This window comes from Phaethon aethereus (genome assembly GCF_964289735.1).
Source record: "Phaethon aethereus genome assembly, chromosome: 3".
In the NCBI taxonomy this organism is placed as follows: Eukaryota; Metazoa; Chordata; class Aves; order Phaethontiformes; family Phaethontidae; genus Phaethon; species Phaethon aethereus.
Genome location: NC_138576.1, coordinates 36,575,522 through 36,595,889, shown reverse-complemented (window position 1 = coordinate 36,595,889; position 20,368 = coordinate 36,575,522). Strand labels below are relative to the sequence as shown.

At 38.8% G+C, this 20,368-nt stretch overlaps 1 protein-coding gene across 1 annotated transcript in view; it reads right to left on the bottom strand.

Annotated features, from left to right (window-relative positions):
• Positions 1-615: 615 nt before the first annotated feature.
• SENP6 (SUMO specific peptidase 6) overlaps positions 616-20,368 on the bottom strand; it is a gene marked incomplete at both ends in the record, with an annotated part of 84,358 nt that continues 64,605 nt past the window's right edge. The window contains 9 exons of the mRNA XM_081997940.1: positions 616-825; positions 4,160-4,310; positions 4,409-4,477; positions 6,836-6,924; positions 9,072-9,175; positions 12,199-12,632; positions 18,978-19,070; positions 19,326-19,448; positions 20,247-20,363. Of these exons, the coding sequence (XP_081854066.1) occupies positions 616-825; positions 4,160-4,310; positions 4,409-4,477; positions 6,836-6,924; positions 9,072-9,175; positions 12,199-12,632; positions 18,978-19,070; positions 19,326-19,448; positions 20,247-20,363 (1,390 nt within the window). The remainder of the gene's footprint in view (positions 826-4,159; positions 4,311-4,408; positions 4,478-6,835; positions 6,925-9,071; positions 9,176-12,198; positions 12,633-18,977; positions 19,071-19,325; positions 19,449-20,246; positions 20,364-20,368) is intronic.

Here is a 20,368-nt window from a genome sequence, read left to right as displayed (position 1 = left end):
ATTGCAATGCATATCTTTTAAAACCCCAAATCTGAAGCAGTCCTATGAACTATTACACTGCCTACACTTAGATACTGGGAGGATGGGAATCACCCTCTCTGAGGCCATGGTACATTGAGACACATAACCATATTATGGTTTGTAGCGCAAGCAGAATAATCTTGTAAAGGGCAACTAAATAGGGTCAAAATAAGAATTCAGTATCTTACTACCAAATCATTCCCTATGTGTTACTTAAGCCTGTAACATTACAACTTTACTGAAAAAGAAAAGTTAACCATTTTATCCTATAAATATTTTCTTTATTTGCTTTATGTTTAAAAGTTGCTATTTAAGTCCTATTAACAGAAATACATAACAAAAGCTCCCTAACAAGTGGAAAAAAAGTAATTACAAATGCTGAAAAAGTTGGCCTCATTAACATATGTACAGACTTGCTTACTTAATACACATCTTTGTGGGAATTAAATCATTTTATGACACACATTTTATACAGGCATTAAACATTCCCAAGTAACTTTGAGCAGAGAATACGCCAAATCTTTAGTCTGGGCAGAAAAAAAAAATGTATATTTCAGTTTTGATTGTGGAGCTAACATGCAACAGATACAACATTCAGTCTGAGCTGCTGTTGGTAAGTTGTTCTGTTTTCTCCTGCAAAGATCTTTCCATTGAACTTGGGTCCTTTTGTCCCTTCTTTTCCTTGTTCTGCTGTTCCTGCAGCTTCAGGATTATTTTTCGTATTTCTTCTCTTTTGGTTTTCATTCTTGGGCGTGGAAACCAGTCTGTTAAGTTCATTGGTAGCTCAAAACTCAGAATGGGATTCTGAAAAGAAAGGTCATTTGTGTATTACAGTAAGGAGTTATTACCTAAAAGACTGGAGGGAACTGCAGTGGGAAAAAGTACATTCTTCCCCCACCTCATTCCATCAGCTTCTACAATTTGTGTGGTTTGTACATGTACAATTAGGGTAAAATCAATCAAGCAGATTGATTTTACAAGAATAACATTCATCCAGATCACAGTTGTGGTTCTAAGACTGCCCAAATAATCTACTCTGTTTACTATACCTTTTAGACAAAGCATTTGATTGCATAAATGTGTAAAAATGTTCTAATTAAAAAAAAAAAAAAGACAAAATCATTGTAATGATACAGCACTTTTTTTTTTCCAAGTATGACTCGCATAAGAATCTGGAGCTGATTAGGAATCTGTTGCTAAATACCCCATGGCTTATAAATACCTTTAGGACCACAACCAACCAGGAAAGTCAGGTTTAACATTCCACCCTAAAAAACAGTGCCTGTGAAAAGCCCCTGGCTATCACCAGCCCTTTTTATACTTACATTCTTTTTTCTTGCTAGAGGTCATTCATCCAAAGAATTAAGAGAATGATTATTAGGAGACATTATCTACAGCACTTCTTTGACACTATGTAACAATGTCACCCTAACCAAACAACAGTTTATGGAATAGTGTTTTCTCTCAAAGAAATTCCTCCCTTTGTGCATTCCAGTTTGCATCATTAACAGGGTTATTTAAGAGTGAATTACATTCATCCACTGAGCTAACACAAGGCTACTTGGGGAAAAAACTAGTCACACCCTGCACAGGAGCATGTCAATGCCTAATATTGCACAAGCAACAATACTCCACATTCAAAGAGAACATCAACTAGATAACATGGCAATTAAAAAACCCTGTGTTGAACTGACTTTGCCAGTGAAGCTACTTAACACCAGCAGGAAGCAGACTTCAGAAGAATGACACTAAAGATGCAGAAAACCATGGACAAAAACTGAAGAGGTTTTCCATCATTTCAATTATGAAATATGCCAGACAAAGGAATAAAAACATTAACAAAAACTAATTAGTGTGGTTACCAACAATACAAAAATATTTCAAATTAATCTGATGAGGTGCTGGAGCATGTCCAGAGAAAGGCAACGAAGCTGGTAAGGGGTCTGGAGAACAAAGCTTATGAGGAGCGGCTGAGGGAACTGGGGTTGTTCAGTTTGGAGAAGAGGAGGCTGAGGGGAGACCTTCTCGCTCTCTACAACTACCTGAAAGGGGGTTGTGGCAACATGGGTATTAGTCTCTTGTCCCAAGTAACTAGTAATAGAACAAGAGGAAATGGCCTCAAGTTGCACCAGGGGAGGTTTAGACTGGATATTAGGACAAATTTCTTTACTGAGAGAGTGGTCAAGCATTGGAATCGGCTGCCCAGGGAGGTAGCTGGAGTCACCATCACTGGGGTGTTCAAAAAACGCATGGACGTGGCACTTCAGGACACGGTTTAGTGGGCTTGGTGGTATTGGGTTGATGGTTGGACCTGATGATCTTTAAGGTCTTTTCCAACCGTAATGATTGATTCTGTGAACACTTCCTTAACTGACGCTTTTTTTGGTGGTTGTTTAGTTTGAGGAAGAAAAGCAGGGACATGGATCAGAAGCCAGCTGCGCACGCATTCTGCTGCCTCGGAGCTTCCTTCTCGCTTTGCGAGTTCTTTTACCCACAACTGACATGACCCATTCCTCCACCAAAACCCCGGCTCCTACCTGTAGGGGCTTTTAGGGCCCCACGCGGGCCGGCAGGGCCCCGGGCCGGCAGGCGGGCAGGGCCGCCGGCGGCACCACGGCGGCCCCTGGCGGCGGCAGCGGCGCCCCAGGCAGCCCGCCCCCTCCCCGCGAGGGCCGAAGGGACAGCGGGTGCCACGCGCCTGGCAGGGCAGAGGGCTGCCCGTCCCGCGTGGGCCGCAGGGCAACGCTGAACGGCACGGGGCTGAGGGAGGGCTGTAATGCCGCCTGCTGCCACTGCTGACAGGTACGCTCCCTACCCTGCCAAACGAGTCCTGTTTTTAAAAAATACATGTCATGGTTTTAAGCCTTAGTATTAAAAAGAAGATACTTTAAGTAAATCCATGAAGAAAAAAGAGGTGCCTCAGTAGTCCACAAACATCAAGTGCCCCTCCCCACTGAGTTCCTACAGCTGCTGAAAACAATGAGCCTTTGTGCAAGTTTTCAAATACATCAGTAGCTGAAATGACTAGCTCAGTAACTGTACGACAGCCAAGCAGCGTGCAGCCAGCACAGGTTTTCCTCTCCCACTCGTGTGATGTCCGAGAACACGCCGGGATTTGCTATCTGACACATCTACACACCATCCCTGCTCCCTGGCATACTGCAAGACCAGGCAGGACAAGGGAGTCAGCCCAACGTAGTTCAGCCATCACCCTGCGAGAAGGAAGGGGCTAAGGTTATTACAACTTGATCGCTCCTCACATCCTCTATGCACAAAGCAGGAAGCACTCGAGGATGTTTCTAAGCTCTCAAGAACTCATTGGCAAAGCAAAAGCTCTGGGCTTTGATTTGCACTAATGCACGGTGCTAAAGCCTTGCTGCTCTCGTATGGAGTATTAATGAGGGGTGGGGGAGGAATGGAGAAGAAACCACCAGCTTCCTCAGGACGGGTTAGTTGCAGGAGAGTTTAGGAACAGTGCTGTACGTACTACAGACTGTGAACAGAGTTAGTGTCCCAGGCAGGCAGCGTCTCACCTGACCATCATTTCTCCTCCCAACCCAGACCTGAAGGTACTAATGCTTCTACTTGTGAAAGGAGCCGTAACTTGAAGACCAAGACAGTTAAAGTAAGTAAGATTTTAACCGATTTCTTCAATGGAATCAAGATACAGCACTTAGCTGTAATGATTCCACTTACATGTTCTAATGCAAGTTAAAAAAAACTAGCTGTGTCATATCAATGAATTTATTCAGCCACATTTCCTAGGGAGAAAAGAACAATTTTTTGTACCACATCTTTTGTTTAGATTTTGAACTCAAAGTTAAACTCTGTTTCTTACCAGATAATTTTAAAGGCTATGTACTATAAGAACACAAAGGAAGAATCTGAATATGTTTTCTTAACATTCTCTCAGAAAATTCCATGGCTTCCAATTTCCAATACATATGTGCACCTGATGATAATGTTCATTATCCAAAAAGAATTACTATGTATGTTAATGTATACATTAGCTTATAATGCACAATCTAATAAATAGGTATAAGAGCTACACTACAGAACCTTTTATTATTGTAATAATTTCCATAGCTCATATTTGATTGCTGCAGGAAACCCCCAAAAATAGTTATGATATACATACCTCAAAAAAGCTCTCCACGTACTGCAGTATGTACACCCCGCAATCACTGAAGTTGTTCTGTTGTGGCACTTTTGGGTTGGAACCTTTCATGACATCTTTGGAAAAGCTTCTTTTGTTGCCTTTCCTGACTTCCCATTCTACTTCTAAATATCTATGATAAAAGACCATGCAAATTAAAACTTTACTTTTCTTGCAAAATTTTGCCACACACACGCTCCCCTCCAAAAAAAAGTCAGATACAAAACTTACTCCCTTAGTGTTTTCACAACATTTGACCGGGAAGGGCCTCTCAGTGAGTCCATAAGCAAAATACAGGGCCTAAGAGAGGACACAATGTTTAACTACACAGTATTTTACAGCAGTTTGGAAAACACAATGTTACACAGCTATCTAGCTATGAAATAATTTGTGATGTGACCTTGAACAAAACTAGATCAAATACTATAAATTTTGCCGGCGCTGCTATAATCCCCTAGCTGGAACAGCTAAATGCAAAGCTATCTTTAGATTTAACCATACACTAAGTACAGAGAACTTTGGCATGCACTTAGAAAATACACTGCTGTCAGACTGAAAGCATTTGTTACAAGCAAAACCTAGCTGCCTAAAACCCCCTCAAGTGTCTAGTGCTCTTTCAGATGCACAAGGTACCTGGGACACTGGCAAGACACTAGAAAGTAAGGCACAGAACCTGTAAACATCCTCCTGGAGTAGCAGCTGGAGGACAGATGGGAGAGTCCACAGCAACCGAGATGACAGTGGATATGCCTGTTCTAGAAGTGATGCCAACCAATCAATCTGAAACCTACCTGATAGTTACCCACAAAACACACTTACTCTATTTGATAGACTTTAGAAATACAACACACCTATAACCAAACATTTTCTAGAGAACCAAATCTGGTTGAACACTCTCTTGCATACTCCAGATGCTTACATCCTATCACTTGATCTAGAGGATGCTACCTTTGCAGTAGCTATAAACATAACACTCAATCATATCAGCTGCATTATATGCAACAGCTGGATTTACACATCAAAGCTAACTCATACCACTGTTCAGAATCTCAGCATGAGATGTAAGATGTATTTTGAGGGATAAATAGGATGCAGATTACTTTTCACAAAGCTCTGCTTTCTCTTTTCTAACAATAACACACATGCATTCAGGCAAGGTGTCCATTAGAGAAACTGTACCTTCAGAGACACTGCAAACTAGTAAATTCGGACAAAGTATTTGCATGCATTTATGTATAGGTTTGTCTGCATTTATAAATTAATTTACATGTATACAGTTTTGCAGGTGTAAGCATGTAATCACTTGAATAATGTCTGCTTTTACTTGTACTTGTTTTAATTTCTGATAAAAGAAACTTATTATTTATATAGGCAATGCTCTTTAAAAATGCAGAATCCAGTATGCTGGGGTGGGGACATATAAGAAGTGAAAGCTTTGTCAAGGTAATTTTCTTTTTCATATAGAAGTACCTTAAAAATATGCTAATAGTAAAGTGTTTAAGTGCCCTTAATGGCTTTTGATACTTAAGTGTCAAAGATCTTATGAAATTTCATGTTTGGATTAAAATAATGGCTGGTGGAAAGTATTATGTACAGATAATCCATCATCAAAATGGGACAAATTTAGCTAAGATATAATCAGAAGCTCATAAATATTCTGAAAATTCACAACACAGATGAATTCTTACCCTTTCACGAAAATGTATTAAGAATAATTCACACACGTTCCTTATGATGTGTGTGTGTATATATATAATTTTATTCTGCGCCATAAGAATGTATTGTGAAAGCCTTTACCTTTCTAGTAACCATTATATTCACAAAGAAGGAAATATAAAAATAAATAAATAAATAATGGAAAAATACAAAGGAAATTGTCAAGACAGCACTACTAGTAACAGTATTTCTGAATTTGGAATTATTAATTTCTGTCACACCAAAATGCAAGGAACTACAGTCAATGATTATTAAGAAATCATTTCTGGGTTTCAAACATAAAAAATTAAAATTTTAAGAATTTTCAAATCCAAAACAGGTAAAAAAAGCAAACAAACTTTTCAGTACTAAACTGAATTTAGTACTGTGGAACACTCTTATCAGAGAAAAAAAGAGTAATACCAAGAACAGAGAGAGAAAAAAAAGACTAATACTAGTAACAAAGAGAGACAATAAAGAGCTAGAACACATTTAGACAGGAAATGAGGGCAGTTAAAAATTATTCCCATTTTCCTGTACTAATCTGAGTGGTGACAAAGGTTTTCTTTAGTATTAAGTTAATTATTTTCACTTAAAGACATTAATCTGCTTTTTAATATAGAAGGATACATTTGAACATGCTTCTGTACCTTCTTTTTGTAGGAATTTAAGTGCAAGATATCAAAGAACCTGATCTGAAGAAACAATCTTTGCTTGCCTGAAGCAGCACATAGGCTGAACAGAAACCCTTTGGGGTTCTATTATTTCACTAGCAGTTTCATTCATTAAATTTTCTGCTCACCAAAGATAATGATAACACAAAGTATAAAATTCTCTCTCAAACACTAATAACATGCTGATTAAAGTGTCTGAAGACTGATGCACGACCATTTCCCATAATTACTGTCTTTTAAATTTCATAAACTTTTATGAAATTTCCATTTTAACTGTTTTAATACTTACTGTTTACAGATAGTAGGCTTCAGGTACCATTGTCCCATTTCTGAACTGCAGTTATCATCTACAAGGCCACCATCATCACTACTGTCTTCCTACAGAAGCAGCATGTTTACAGGTGTTTAAAAGCTAGTAATGTTTATCAAACAGATGCAAAAGAAATTATTGCTATACTTACCGTTTTTATTCAAGACCAGTAACGTAAGTTTAATAAAGAAGTGGTAGCTTTAATCTGAAACCATTCATTCTTTGTAAAGTTTGCATTACCAACTTTTAGTCACATGGTTTCTCAGATCCATGCTGGAATGACACAGAGTGAACGGTGCTATTTATGGAATGACTGCTGAAACTACAAAAAAGCTGCAACTGACATTTTCAAACCATTGCTGGCTTAAAAGAGGTGCATCTCCATTATTTGGTTATAATCCAAATTATCAATACTTTCCCTTGCTAATTATTACTAGAAACTTGCTTGGCTGTTTCACGTATGTTATCTTCTAGATGAAATGAGACAAAATCTGCAATGAACTCTGAATTAAAATTTGATCTTTGCTCCAAAATGCACCAACTTGGTTCTTAGGGCAAGGGAAATTAAACCGCCATGACATTATATATCACAGGTTGCAAAAATAGTCATGCCACAAACCTGGGAATGGCCTTTGACCTTTTGATTTCAATATTGACTGCTATGAAGGATATGGAAGTTTTATGAACAAAACCACTGAGTTCTTGTATCTAAAAGTATCCCAACGATCCATGGTTTCTTACCCTTCTACTGAGTTCACTATTACTACCACAGACCATTGCGTTATAGGGAAAAAGATACTTCCCAAAAATGGAAACCATCATAAGAGCATGATTTGTGAAATTTTTGATGAGAATTACGTACACTTCACTACCATGCAGGATCCTATGACCGAAATCCTCATCCTATGCCATGAAGATGTTATCATATTAAAAACTACTGCCTAGTTCCCAATACACTTGTTCCTTTTGCAGCCTCAACTCCATTTTTGGCAGATGTGAAGGTACACTCAGCCTGTCATTGTCTACCATTTCTATACTTGCTTTCTGCATTCCAGAATGTATCAGTCACACCTTCAGCCTTAGTTAAATTCTAAACTACACTGCAACCAGGAAACTCAGCATCTTTTCCCTCTCTCAAGGAACACAGCTGGCCCTGTACTTTCTTCCCTGCCTTCATGCCACATACTTCAGATTGGAAACACGCTACTACTCGTTCTCCATATTCAGGGAACTCTACTAAAAGAGAAAGGCACTTCCATCAGGCAAGAATCACAGAATGTTTGGGCAAGTGGCATGACAACAGAGGTGGGTTGAGTCTGTATGAAAAGTACAGTTAGGTTTCAACATAAACTGGAGCTTTTATATATGTGCACACATATACATACTATTTGGAAGCCACTACAAATAGCTGCAGACTTTGGAAAATAATTGTTTGCTCTGGACTCAAAGGTGAAAAATAGGTAATTCCTAGACTGTATATTTGACAGCCTCCAATTCTTTATTTCAGACAACTTGGAGTCATACACCTGGAACATGAACAGGAAGGCCAATTAGGAAGAGTAAATGTGTAACTCCTAGCTTGCTCACATTGAGTTTATACCGTAGAAGCAAGACGGCCCTGGAATAGTGCCCTCATACCCACTAAAAAGTCAGTTAAAGGACATTTTAATGATCAGTCTTTCCACAGCTCTAAAATCTAAACATCTCCAATTTGCACAAGAATGCTACTTGATTATAAATCCATGTTGTTTAAATTTGTTTACAAGAAGCACCAATGAAACAAAACAGCAGAGTAGCACCTACTTATAAATGTGTCTGTTTATGTCCAGGAAATGCAGCTGAAAGAGTAACTTGTTCGTGGGACTGGTAGATAAAACATGGGTGTGGAGGAAATGAAAGATAGAAATGTGTTGACTTTCAGAGGTTCCACTAAAATCACTGTGTAATATTGTTGCTATGCAAAAGACTCACAAATTAAATACAGCATCAGTAGAGCAGTTTCCTATTAAACAGTCTCATGAACAAACGTACAGTCTTCTCCCGTCAGCTAATTTGCAAATTTTTGTAGGTAACCAGTGCTTTGGATTTGACACTTGTAAAGATAACTAGCTTTAAGACAATGCACATTTACAATGTGTATAAAGCTTTTAAGTTGCCCATTCAAAATACAACACAACAGTTCGCATTTCCCAAATAAAATTTCTGAATTCTTTACCTGGTTATCTTGGTCTTCAGAAAAATCTATAAGCTCATCTTCGTTTAGTTTACTGCCATCAGTTGAGTCTTCGCTATAGTTTATCCTGATTTTGTGCAATCCATCTGTATCAATCACAGACAGTAGTACATTTAAACATCAAATGCAACATCATCATTGAAGACCAAACTAATTTTAAATACCTCAGAGTTGCTCAGGATTGCTCACAATAACTGTGATACAGCTCACAGAATATTTTATTCATGAATATGAACAAAAGTGAAAAGTTTCTTCTAAGTAACACAGCACAAACTGTTCCGTATTCTATGAAACACCTAAAAAAATTCTAGAGACCCAGACTAAAACCTACCATGAAATTACCCTGTACTTCTATGAAGCCTTTACATCAGTATAAATTCGTACTGCTACTAAAAGGGGCAGTCTCATTTGGTCCCTAAAATAATTGCTTATCCCCATCCCTAGCTGGTTCCTTCCATGACACCAAATACATCCACACACAGTGGACCGGACTGAGACAGTCAGTCACAAGCTTATTTTTTAACTTGGATCAGTTTCTTGATCAGATTCGCTGTGCAGCTATATGAAGACTTGTGCTGGTAAAAAGGAAAAGGGAGCTTGGGAACACACTGCTAGGGAGGGTAGAATGCAGGATCAGCTCTCCTGGGAGCAGCAGCTTCGCAATGTTTGCAGAACTTTACTATTTACTACATAAACCAAGTATCTGTAAATTCACTCCCTATCCCGTCTACATATTTAGTCTCTTGGGAAACAGCATATGAAGAAATAAAGAATGAATGTTGCAGCTGTACCTGTGAAAGAAGCAGATACAGACAGCTACACTACCTAGCCTTACTACACTGCCATGCAAGACTTCAGAACAGATTTTGACAGGAAATACAATAAACTATGTGGGAATAAGTGAAAAATGAGTAAGTCATGACTGCAAACCCCGAAATCTTCATAAGCAAACTTTTCCTAGAAGGCGGCTATGCAATATATCTAAACAGTCACAAAAACAGAAGTGTTTGTTATGGTGTCACTGGAGGACGTATTACTTACTAAAGAAAACCAGGATTTCTCTAAGAACGGTAAAAAGGGCCATGAACTAGCTAATGGAAAAAAATGGAGATGACCTGCATTTGAGAACACGTCAACAGAGAAGCTGAAGTAACACTCTGGAAAGAGGTTACCAGTGGAGTTCCACAGGGACAAACCTGGGAATTAGTCTTACTCAGTATCTTTGAAGAGACCTTAGCACAAGATGTAGGCCATATACTGATGTGATTATTGCTGACAGATTTCTGAAAAATAAATTTGGTACTGAGAAGAATCACATCTCATATAAGAATTGAGCAATGAAAATGGGATTAGTTAAGTAATTAAAAAAATACATATTTTAGATTATTTCTGCAAAGTTATTTAGGTATCAACTCCTCCTGATTTACAAGTCCAACACCAGGATTTAGCCTGAGATCAAGACATCTAAGTTTAGGCTCCCATGTATAGTAGGTATCTCAGGTCTCAGTGTTAAGTGGAGACCATAATCAGAGCAGAGAGCTACTCAACTGAACAGCCACCCTATGTCTGCTTTAGGGTGAGCAGCAGAGGTCTCTGTTTCATTGACTATGCTATCAAAAAGGCACCTGCTGCCTTTTGAGATATCCTAGGACATCTAGGACACACATATGGATTTAGCAGAGTCAAGATCCACACCCTTCTGGAGCAACAGCTGACGGCTGGGCAGAAAACCCAAGGCTGACATCCCCCATCTTCCATCTGGTTGAAATGGAAGTTTAGATACACAGCATATCTAAATTTAGTTGCCTAAACATATGCTTAGTGTCAGTCTCAAACTGAATCTCACCCTTGAACCAGGACTGTGACCCGTAAGAATGTCTGCATTAATGAAAAGGTGCATCATCTGCAATAGGTGAGCAAGACAGTCCGAGTGATTTAGTCAGCAATAGAATGACCATCAGCCACCAATACAATGCAGCCATAAAAGTAAGAAATGTAATCCTAGCAGAAATACATGTCATAAAGTATGTTCCAACTAATTACAGACAAGTAACAGTAGCAGTATCCAAAACATGAGACCATATCATACAACAGCGATATCATAAACAGTAACAATCACACATAAAATGAAAAATCACTTCAAACAAGAGCAGATCTACACACACATTCCCCCCAAGATGACCTAGAAGTGACAATGTTATCACAAATGAGTAAGTTTAGATTAGAAAGTAGGAGAGTGTTTATATCCACAAAGATATTAAAGTTGTAATGGCGTGCAGTATACAGATTAGACCATATGATTGATATCTTTTCAGATCTTGTACTATAAGCTATGCAATACTGTGCAAATCAAGTCAGTGGGAATACTATCAGTGACTAAAGTAAAAGTTTTTGCATGACCAGATGTTTTGTACTCTATGCCTCAAGGGGATCCAAACCTTGCAGTGAGCAGAGAAAACAATTTTTTCCTAATTCCTTCATCTGTCTTTAAAAGTATGTCAGCTCCTTTGTTCAGTTTGGTAAAAACACTGTTCCAGATCACTGAAATCAGCCTCCACAGCAATGATGCATGGACAAAGCCTCTCTAAGTGTAACATGGAGGTCATGTGAGAGAATTTTTTATTTTCTTCTCAGTCTTTACATACTTTCTATCAAAACATTAATGAACTTAATGGTGCTGAAGCAAAACCTCAAATGCTAGAAAACACTGGAATGAAGGTTGCTCACACAATCTTAATTCAGCTCCCTCATGCACATGTGTTATGAGGATCCATGGTCAACTACTATTCTTTCCTTAACAATTACAGTCTTAGTGATGTAAAGTGGTATCTACAAAATGATTTTGCATGAGCAAAAGGTCACACAACTGAAAAATGTACCTGATTCAGGAAAGTAGTGTTTTATCTCCAGCTTATGCCTTGAGAGTTACGTCAACAGCCACAAAAACATTTTAAATGCAATGGCTATAAATTACTTCTATTGCAAGCTTCAAACTTCAGCCACATCCTAAACTTTCAAAGTATGGATTTTACACAATTGCAAAAGTAGTAACAGATGTGAAATCTCCAAATTTTTTCATTAAAATATCTGTATTTTTACAATTACATACCCATAGATTGGCTAGCAGTTGTGAATTCACCCTGTATACCATTTTCATCCAGAGTCCTATGGTCAAGTTTATGGCATGCTGATTCCACAGTGCTATGTTCTTCCACATCACTGTCTATTTGATTCAGTTTTTTGAAAGCACTTTTTCCCCTACAAGGACTTCTTCCACAACATGAAGACTCACTGTCCTCTGTTTCAGTGTTTGGGTCAATTAAAGCTGTGTTATACTTTTTGGTCAATGTCTTCTTTGCTGTGGACTTGGAAGGCGAGTTTTGAGCATCTAACTCATTTGGCAAAGGAGATGGTGTGTTGCTCTCTCCATCCGAAGAGGAAGATTTTGTCTGTGTTGTAGCATTTTCATGATAGTGGGGATTTGGTTCATATTTGGGTTTTTCTAAACCAGGAAAACAGATGACAGCCAAAAACCAGTGGGCACTGCAAAGGAAAAAAGACATTAACAACTAGCAAGTACATTAATGCTCACAGTTAAACCTGAAGTTGGCAAAAGAAACCCAAAACACTAAGTGTGCACACACACACACACACACAAAAATCCAAACCCTGTCCTTTATAGTTATCAAAGATAGCTTGTAATAGCTGTTCACTTTTCCGAGTAGGTTTTACTCAAGCCTTCAGAGTCTTCTCTAAAGGTAAGATCACTCCATGCAAGTAGTCACCAACAAATTCATTAATATGATGTCGTCAGTTAAAAACAGGTGCTGTCTAAATATTTATTTCAATTTGCTCATACTTTACACATTCTTTTCCTTCTTTGATTTCAATCTTAGTTCTTCTTTAACATTTTCTTTATCACTGCATGAATTAGAGATTGTAGAGTTCATGTTTTATGGCTGTATAAAGTATTCTGGTAGTTCAGCACTAGCAACACAAGTAGTCAGATCTAACAGTATAGCTGAATTGCCCATGTTCTTCCGCCTATGAGATCTTCCAACTGTATATGACACTACAGATTTTTAAAGAAATCTTGCCAACAGCGAATTAAAAAAGGGGACAAACAGAAGTGTTTCTAATGCCATCACCATGACTCTGTGTTCTCCTCACCCTTCACAGAAATGACATTCTAACCCTTTCAGGATCAAAAACAGTTATATCCCCCAACACAAAATAAGATAGGAGGTAAGTTTTGCCCCAGTTTCCTCCTTATCTCCTTGCCTCTTCAGACTTCACTGACTTGCCACTCAATCAGAAATGAAACAGCAGCAAATGCCAAGACTGAGGCATTTCAAGTAGATATCGACTGACCTTTTTTAGAAATTTTCTGAATTTTCTCTGATACCCTACAGCAAATAACAAAACAGAAACTAGCTATGTATCATGCAGGTGAAGTCACATTTCAATGTGTTTTAGAAAAAAGAAAAAGCAGTAGCTAAAAATGTATGTCTAACTGACATATTAAAAAATTTGTTAATTATTATGAAGCCTAAATTCCATCGAAACTCAATCGCAGCTAAAGTAAGTGGCCTTTGAAAGCAGCATATGAAGTATGGAATCATTTTGTGTTGAATGATTCATCACACTTAGTAAATGAATATATTAAGTATTGCCAAACCCTGTAATTTGTTAATATAGACTTTATGTACCAGTTACATAAATAGACTAGCAAGTTACCTGGATCTAAAAAGAATATAGCTTGTAACTTTTAAAAGAACAACCTATTTCCATTGGAGACTTGAACAAAAAGGATTGTACTGCCAAAACACACTGATGCAGTCATGGTTAAATCAGTCATATTGTTCTGAAGTTGATTCTCCCCTCATCCTGCCCAGCTGCAGTTACTGCAGTTTGACAACTTATTAGATGATGAGCCCACATTCACTGAACTAGTGGTTCTAGGAGAGTTTGGAAAGAGTTTCTGGAAGTAGGTACTGAAGTCCAACAACTCCAAAGCAATCATTTCTAGAATGTACTCTTAAAACAGATGCCAGAATAAATAGCTGTGTCCTAAAAGAAAAAAAAAAGCATCATTCTAGGCAGCACAGGAGAAGCGTTATCAGGAGCAACCACGAGCAGAGTTCCTATAACGCAAGAGAAGCTCTCAAGTTTTCTCAAATCCTAGAATAACTTGTTTCACATACTACTAAATTCAAGACACAAAGAAGCAAAAGAAACTCCGAGATTGGTTCTCAACCAGACTAATTTTGCCACAGATTAAGGTTTGAGACCTTTTATAAACAGTAATGAATGCAGTTCTTTCACTGGAACCAAAGAAACTCTTCCATACCTTTGATCCGCTGTTGATTCACATAAAGTCCTGTTTACAAGGACTAATTAGCAGCCTCAAACCAGGTGGGAAACTCCCGAAAAAGACCTGCAGTGCTGCAATGCATCAAGTTGCAAACACTGGGAGAGTCTAGACAACTCAAGGCTGTATGTAAGTGACCATAATCTATCCAGACAAGGAACACACTGATGGAAGAGAAGTGGGTGATTAAAGCCCTACTACGCTATGTTAAGTTGCACAGATATCCAGGCAAAGGCATGTTGAAAAAATGCTAAAACCCAGGTTCTCAAAAAACCACGCAGAATGGCACATACTTTTTGCTCTATACACCACAGGCATTAACTGACTCTCTCTCCTCACCACTGATTCTCTGTGCTCCTAGCATTTTCACTAAACCCTTGAATTTATGAGGCAATTCCCCAATTAAAAAAAAAAAAAAGCCTAGAAAACTAAACACCAAGTAGCTGGAAGTTATATTCTACTGAACATACAGCATCTAAACATCTCCATTCTTGTCAATAAAGCATTACAGTCCTCATTTTTCAACTAAGGAACTTGGGGAAATTTTGGGAATTACACAGAATCACAAGGTTGGAAAGGCTGCTCTCTAGCCGCTCCTCCCCAAGCCTGTAGCGTTGCATGGGGTTGTTGTGGCCAAAGTGCAGGACCCTGCACTTGGCCTTATTAAACCTCATACAGTTGGCCTCTGCCCATCGATCCAGCCTGTCCAGATCCCTCTGCAGAGCCCTCCTACCCTCCAGCAGATCAACACTCCCACCCAGCTTGGTGTCATCTGCAAACTTACTGAGGGAGCACTGTATTCCCTCATCCAGATCATCAATAAAGATATTGAACAAGACCGGCCCCAGAACCGAGCCCTGGGGAACACCGCTTGTGACCGGCCACCAGCCGGATTTAACGCCGTTCACCACAACTCTCTGAGCTCGGCCATCCAGCCAGTTCCTCACCCAGCGAAGAGTAAACCTGTCTAAGCCACGAGCCGCCAGTTTCTCCAGGAGAATGCTGTGGGAGACGCTGTCAAAGGCTTTACTAAAGTCCAGGTAGACACCACCTACAGTCTTTCCCTCATCCACTAGGCGGGTCACCTGGTCATAGAAGGAGATCAGGTTGGTCAAGCAGGACCTGCCTTTCATGAACCCGTGCTGGCTGGGCCTGATCCCTTGGTTGTCCTGCACATGCCTTGTGAGCACTCTCAAGACCAACCGCTCCATAATCTTCCCTGGTACAGAGGTCAGGCTGACAGGCCTGTAGTTCCCAGGATCCTCCTTCCGGCCTTTCTTGTAGACAGGCGTCACATTGGCAAGCCTCCAGTCTTCTGGGACCTCCCCTGTCAAACACGGCTGCTGATAAATGATGGAGAGTGGCTTGGCAAGCTCCTCCGCCAGCTCTCTCAGTACTCTCAGGTGGATCCCATCAGGCCCCATAGACTTGTGGGTGTCCAGGTGGTTTAGCATGTCCTTGACTGCTTCCTCCTGGATTATGAGGAGTGCATTGTGCTCTCCAATCCCATCTTCCACATTAGGGGGCTGAATACCCTGTGGATACCTAGACTGCCTATTAAAGACTGAGGCAAAGAAGGCATTAAGTACCTCAGCCTTGTCCTCGACCTGGGAGACAATGTTCCCCGCCATATCCAGTAGGGGATGGAGATTCTCCTTGCCTCTCTTTTTGTTGTTAATATATTTGTAGAAGCATTTTTTATTATCCTTTACAACTGTGGCCAGACTGAGCTCTAGCTGGGCTTTTGCCTTTCTAATTTTGTCCCTAACACAAAAGTCAAACAAGGGAGTTTCTGAAAAAGCTGCAACTTAGTACAGATGTTAGGTCCCAGCCCACAGCCTTCATCATGAGACTTGCACATCTGAAATACTCACTGCAGATTAAGAAGCCAACTAATATACAATCAACACCACAGATATATAAAAATGTGTATGTGGCACAACAGCAAGGTTTCACACTCCTATTAACAGAAAAAGTCCAGGGGCTATATATTTCATAACAGATTATATACACAGCTACAGAATGCTACCTAAGGCTGTAACTTACACAAACAGGATATATATTGTATCTGCTAACCAGATCAGAAATACTTCAGGTTAGTATTTTGCCATTAAAACTACTGAAACCTAGAAGACCCAGCCCTGATAATTACTGCATCTTTTGTCAGCAGTATCTTCATTTCTAAAAATAAAACTTTCTGGTTCTATATTAGAGAAGCTAAGAAGCACCTGAAGTGGTACTGTAGTGAAGTTAATGAAAATAAAACCAGATTTACATGTCAATTCAACGTAAAGACAAGAGTTACATACCAAAGTAAGAGACATACTTGCAACCAAGTAACCAGCAAAACCTCAAAACATTTTTTGACTGAAAAAAGTAAGTTGACTCCGGTTCTCTGCTCTTGACTCATTTTGAAACACATGGAAAAGAGTAGTCAAATATATGGTAACCTGGTAAAACCTGCTGTTCTTCTGTGTCATGGCAACATAAGGAAGGAGGAGACACTTAGCAAGTGACCGCTCTGCTACTAGGATCGGGGCCTAGCACCCTTCACACCGGTTTTTGTGTTCTTCCCTAGGTATCTCCACAACCTCCTCTCTGTCCCGAGATACCAATTACTCATCATAATGGGAGCATTTCATTGTCGAGTCACCGATCTTTTCCTAAACATGTTAACACGTCCCCCCACAAAGTTCAGCTATTTGTTCCTCAGAACTGAGTGTTGGGTTTTGGGGGATGGGGAAGTGACATGTTTTGAGGGGAGACAGTACAGCAAGGTGCATCTGAGAAAAATACTAGCAGCTAATAACAATAAATTAAAAAAAAAAAAGGAAGATCTTATTTATACTTTCTTTGCCAGAAGGCAGGTCAAAAATAACAAGAAAAACCAAACCTGCTCCCCCCCCCCGCCAATCAAACCACCGCTTTCTCATCTCCCTGGATACTTTTTGCTCTGCAATTTCCTGAACATATCAGGAAATCACTTTTGCAAACTAATGGCCTATTATCACCACTTACCAAGTTCCAGTTCACAGTGAAGGACAGTTCCAAAAAGTGTGAACAAGTGCAAACAGGATCATTTCCGGATGAAAGATGCACACTAAGCGTACACTTTTCATGCTCTCATCACTACTGGATGAGTCCACAAGACTAAGCTAGTCCAAAGCAAAATTCCCAACCCCCACATGGTGTGAACATCATGCCGTCAGTACAAATCGTTTTGTTCTGCAAATTCACTCCATTGAGCTGCACTACTTGCTAAGGTAGACGTTGCTTTAGTTCCTTATCAGTAAATGAACAAGACCAGTGAAAACTACTATGTGCTAAGTTACTAGCAACAGAACTAATTCTTGTGAAACCACCGAACTATTTCTTCTCATTCTCAGGTGATTTCTAAGTCACACTGTCTGGTATTTGCAGCATGATCTGTCTCATTTCTCCTGTGCATAACCAGTGTGGGTGTGTGAATAACACAAGAGAGGATGGTGGGAAGTAAACTATATAACAAGCTCTAAGGCAACTACAATTTAAGTGACAGACACTTCAAAGGGCTGGTACTTAAAGCTTTGGGGGAGAGGGACAGCAAGGATGAAGTCTGCAGTGGACAGGGGGAATATCTTCTACAAGTCATTTCCATCACCTAAGGACTGGCTGTCTTTCCACGGCTGCACAGATGTCACAGCATCTCAAAATCTGAAGTCAGTGTTTGTGAACAGCTATCTTCTTTGAAGAGGTTTTAATTAAAAAAAAGAAAACAAAAAACAACAAGCAGAACACCAAACACTATTCTTTGAATTTGTAAACGATCAGTTAGGTATGCCTGTAAGTCAGTTACAATTGTCGTGTCTTACTGTCCTTACTTTATTTAGGTTTTTCTTGTATATTTTCAAAATGCAGTAGTTTAACTTTCCCAAGTATTTTGGCTTAAGGATTGCTTAGATTCTTTTTGTGAAATGTAGAAACTTGTTTGTGACAACATGCTCTGATCTTAAGGAATGCAATCACCATCATTAACAGTCCTTAATAACCATTAAAATGCTAACAGTCCACTTCCTGACCCAAGAAAAATACCAGGATAAAAGGATAGAAAGAAAAAGAATAAAGATCCCAATACAGGGCCGTAGAATTTTTCGACTGTTTTTTCTTCCAATACAGGTTTACTGTAACTGAAGAATGGTCTTTTCTATACCAAAGAGATCTCATTAGAAGAAAAAGTAAGGACTAAGAAAAGGTAAATCCCAATGTTATCAACGACAATAGAAGACATAACTCCAGAGAACCAGATAAAACCAAGAAAAAGTACTCAGAAAAGGTAATTTTTGCTCAGTCTTGATATTGCCTGATACTTCTTACACAACAGCACACTTAAAGGTCTTGTATTACTATTTTGTTTTTACCACCCGGAAGAAGATGTTGATTTTCTTAATTTTTAACTTCAATTCACACTATAACATTCAATTTTAGAATTATTACAGTTTAGCCTTTATCAAATGCAATAAAAAGGTATGTTTACTTACGCTTCATTAAGGGGAACAAAAATGAAATCTTTCTCAAAAATGTCAACATGGCGCGTCCATGTTTTTACTCGCCCATGTCGTTTTTGTTGTATTCTGCAAGACGAAACCAACACATGATTTGTAGGGTGGCTTATTTTACTTGACAGACTACTTTTCCATATATTTTCACCATAACAGCTTCTTAAGGTTTTCAAGGCATATTCTATGTTTGTTACAGGTCTGGATGCTCCCTAGAGTTCTGCTGGTATCATAATATAGTATGTAAGGATTTCGTCTCTGTAAAGCATCTGTTCTTATACTCTTTACTGTACTTAGCTCTTAGTAAAACTGATTTATCAACAGACTCACGAAAGGTTTGAAGTTTCATGAATGTTTCTTCTTTCTCTTTGATTAAGGCGTTTATAGAAGAATGAACTGAACACATGTATTCTATCAGCATCTTCTTTTTTCAGTTTTTCAAGTACCAAATACCTAATTAGTCGGAAAAAAAAAAAAAAATTCATGGAGGTGTTAACTCAAAGCATTCATCACCATCATCACCAGAGTAAAAAGGGCTGCCAACAGTGCTACCTCCCTACCAAATTGTTGCAGCCTCTCACAAAATAGCTATAAGAATATTAGAGCTAAATAACCACAGGAACTCATTAATGCAGTATCTGTGTCAATATTTCAAGGTGTAAGTGCTCCGCTCAATCAACAAGTTGTTCTTCTGCTGTTGTATTTATTTTTACATCATGGCAGGAAAACAAACTTTCAATTAGTTTGTTCTAGTTCCTATCTAGGAAAGAGCCGTATTTTGTAACTGTGCCACTAAACCTCCAAACAGTCCCAGAGTGATGCGCTAATTTTCTTTTCACCTCTAAAATATCATAAGAGACTGAAAATTATACACATGTACCTTATGTGTAGCATAAACACAGCAGCATGTAACATTTTAATACACTTTTAACATCTGTAGCACCAGTGACACCAAAATCTTAATTTATGTATTATATTAACCAAAACAAATTAAATTCCAGGGTACACAAATACTCTGGAAAAAAACAATTGAACTTAAAAAGAATCTTTCTTCCAAGTGAGAAAAATGTCACTATCAAGCAGGACAGGAGAGGAACCAAAATCTCTTGTAAAGATACAAAACAACCTTTAAAATTAGAGCTATGCATAGCTGGAGACCAAGTTATCAACTGACCTATGAATTTTTAATGTCAGAACTTTTCAAGTTTCAAAGTAAAAGAAGTCTAAAAACCAATCTGAAATAAAACTTACTTTAAATAAAAATCAATAATAACATCATTTAAAAATTCTCCTTCATTTAGACAATGGAGGTCTTCATTGGTCACAGAAATACCACCTTTAGCGGGAGGAGGTGGATAAACTATCAACCTGAA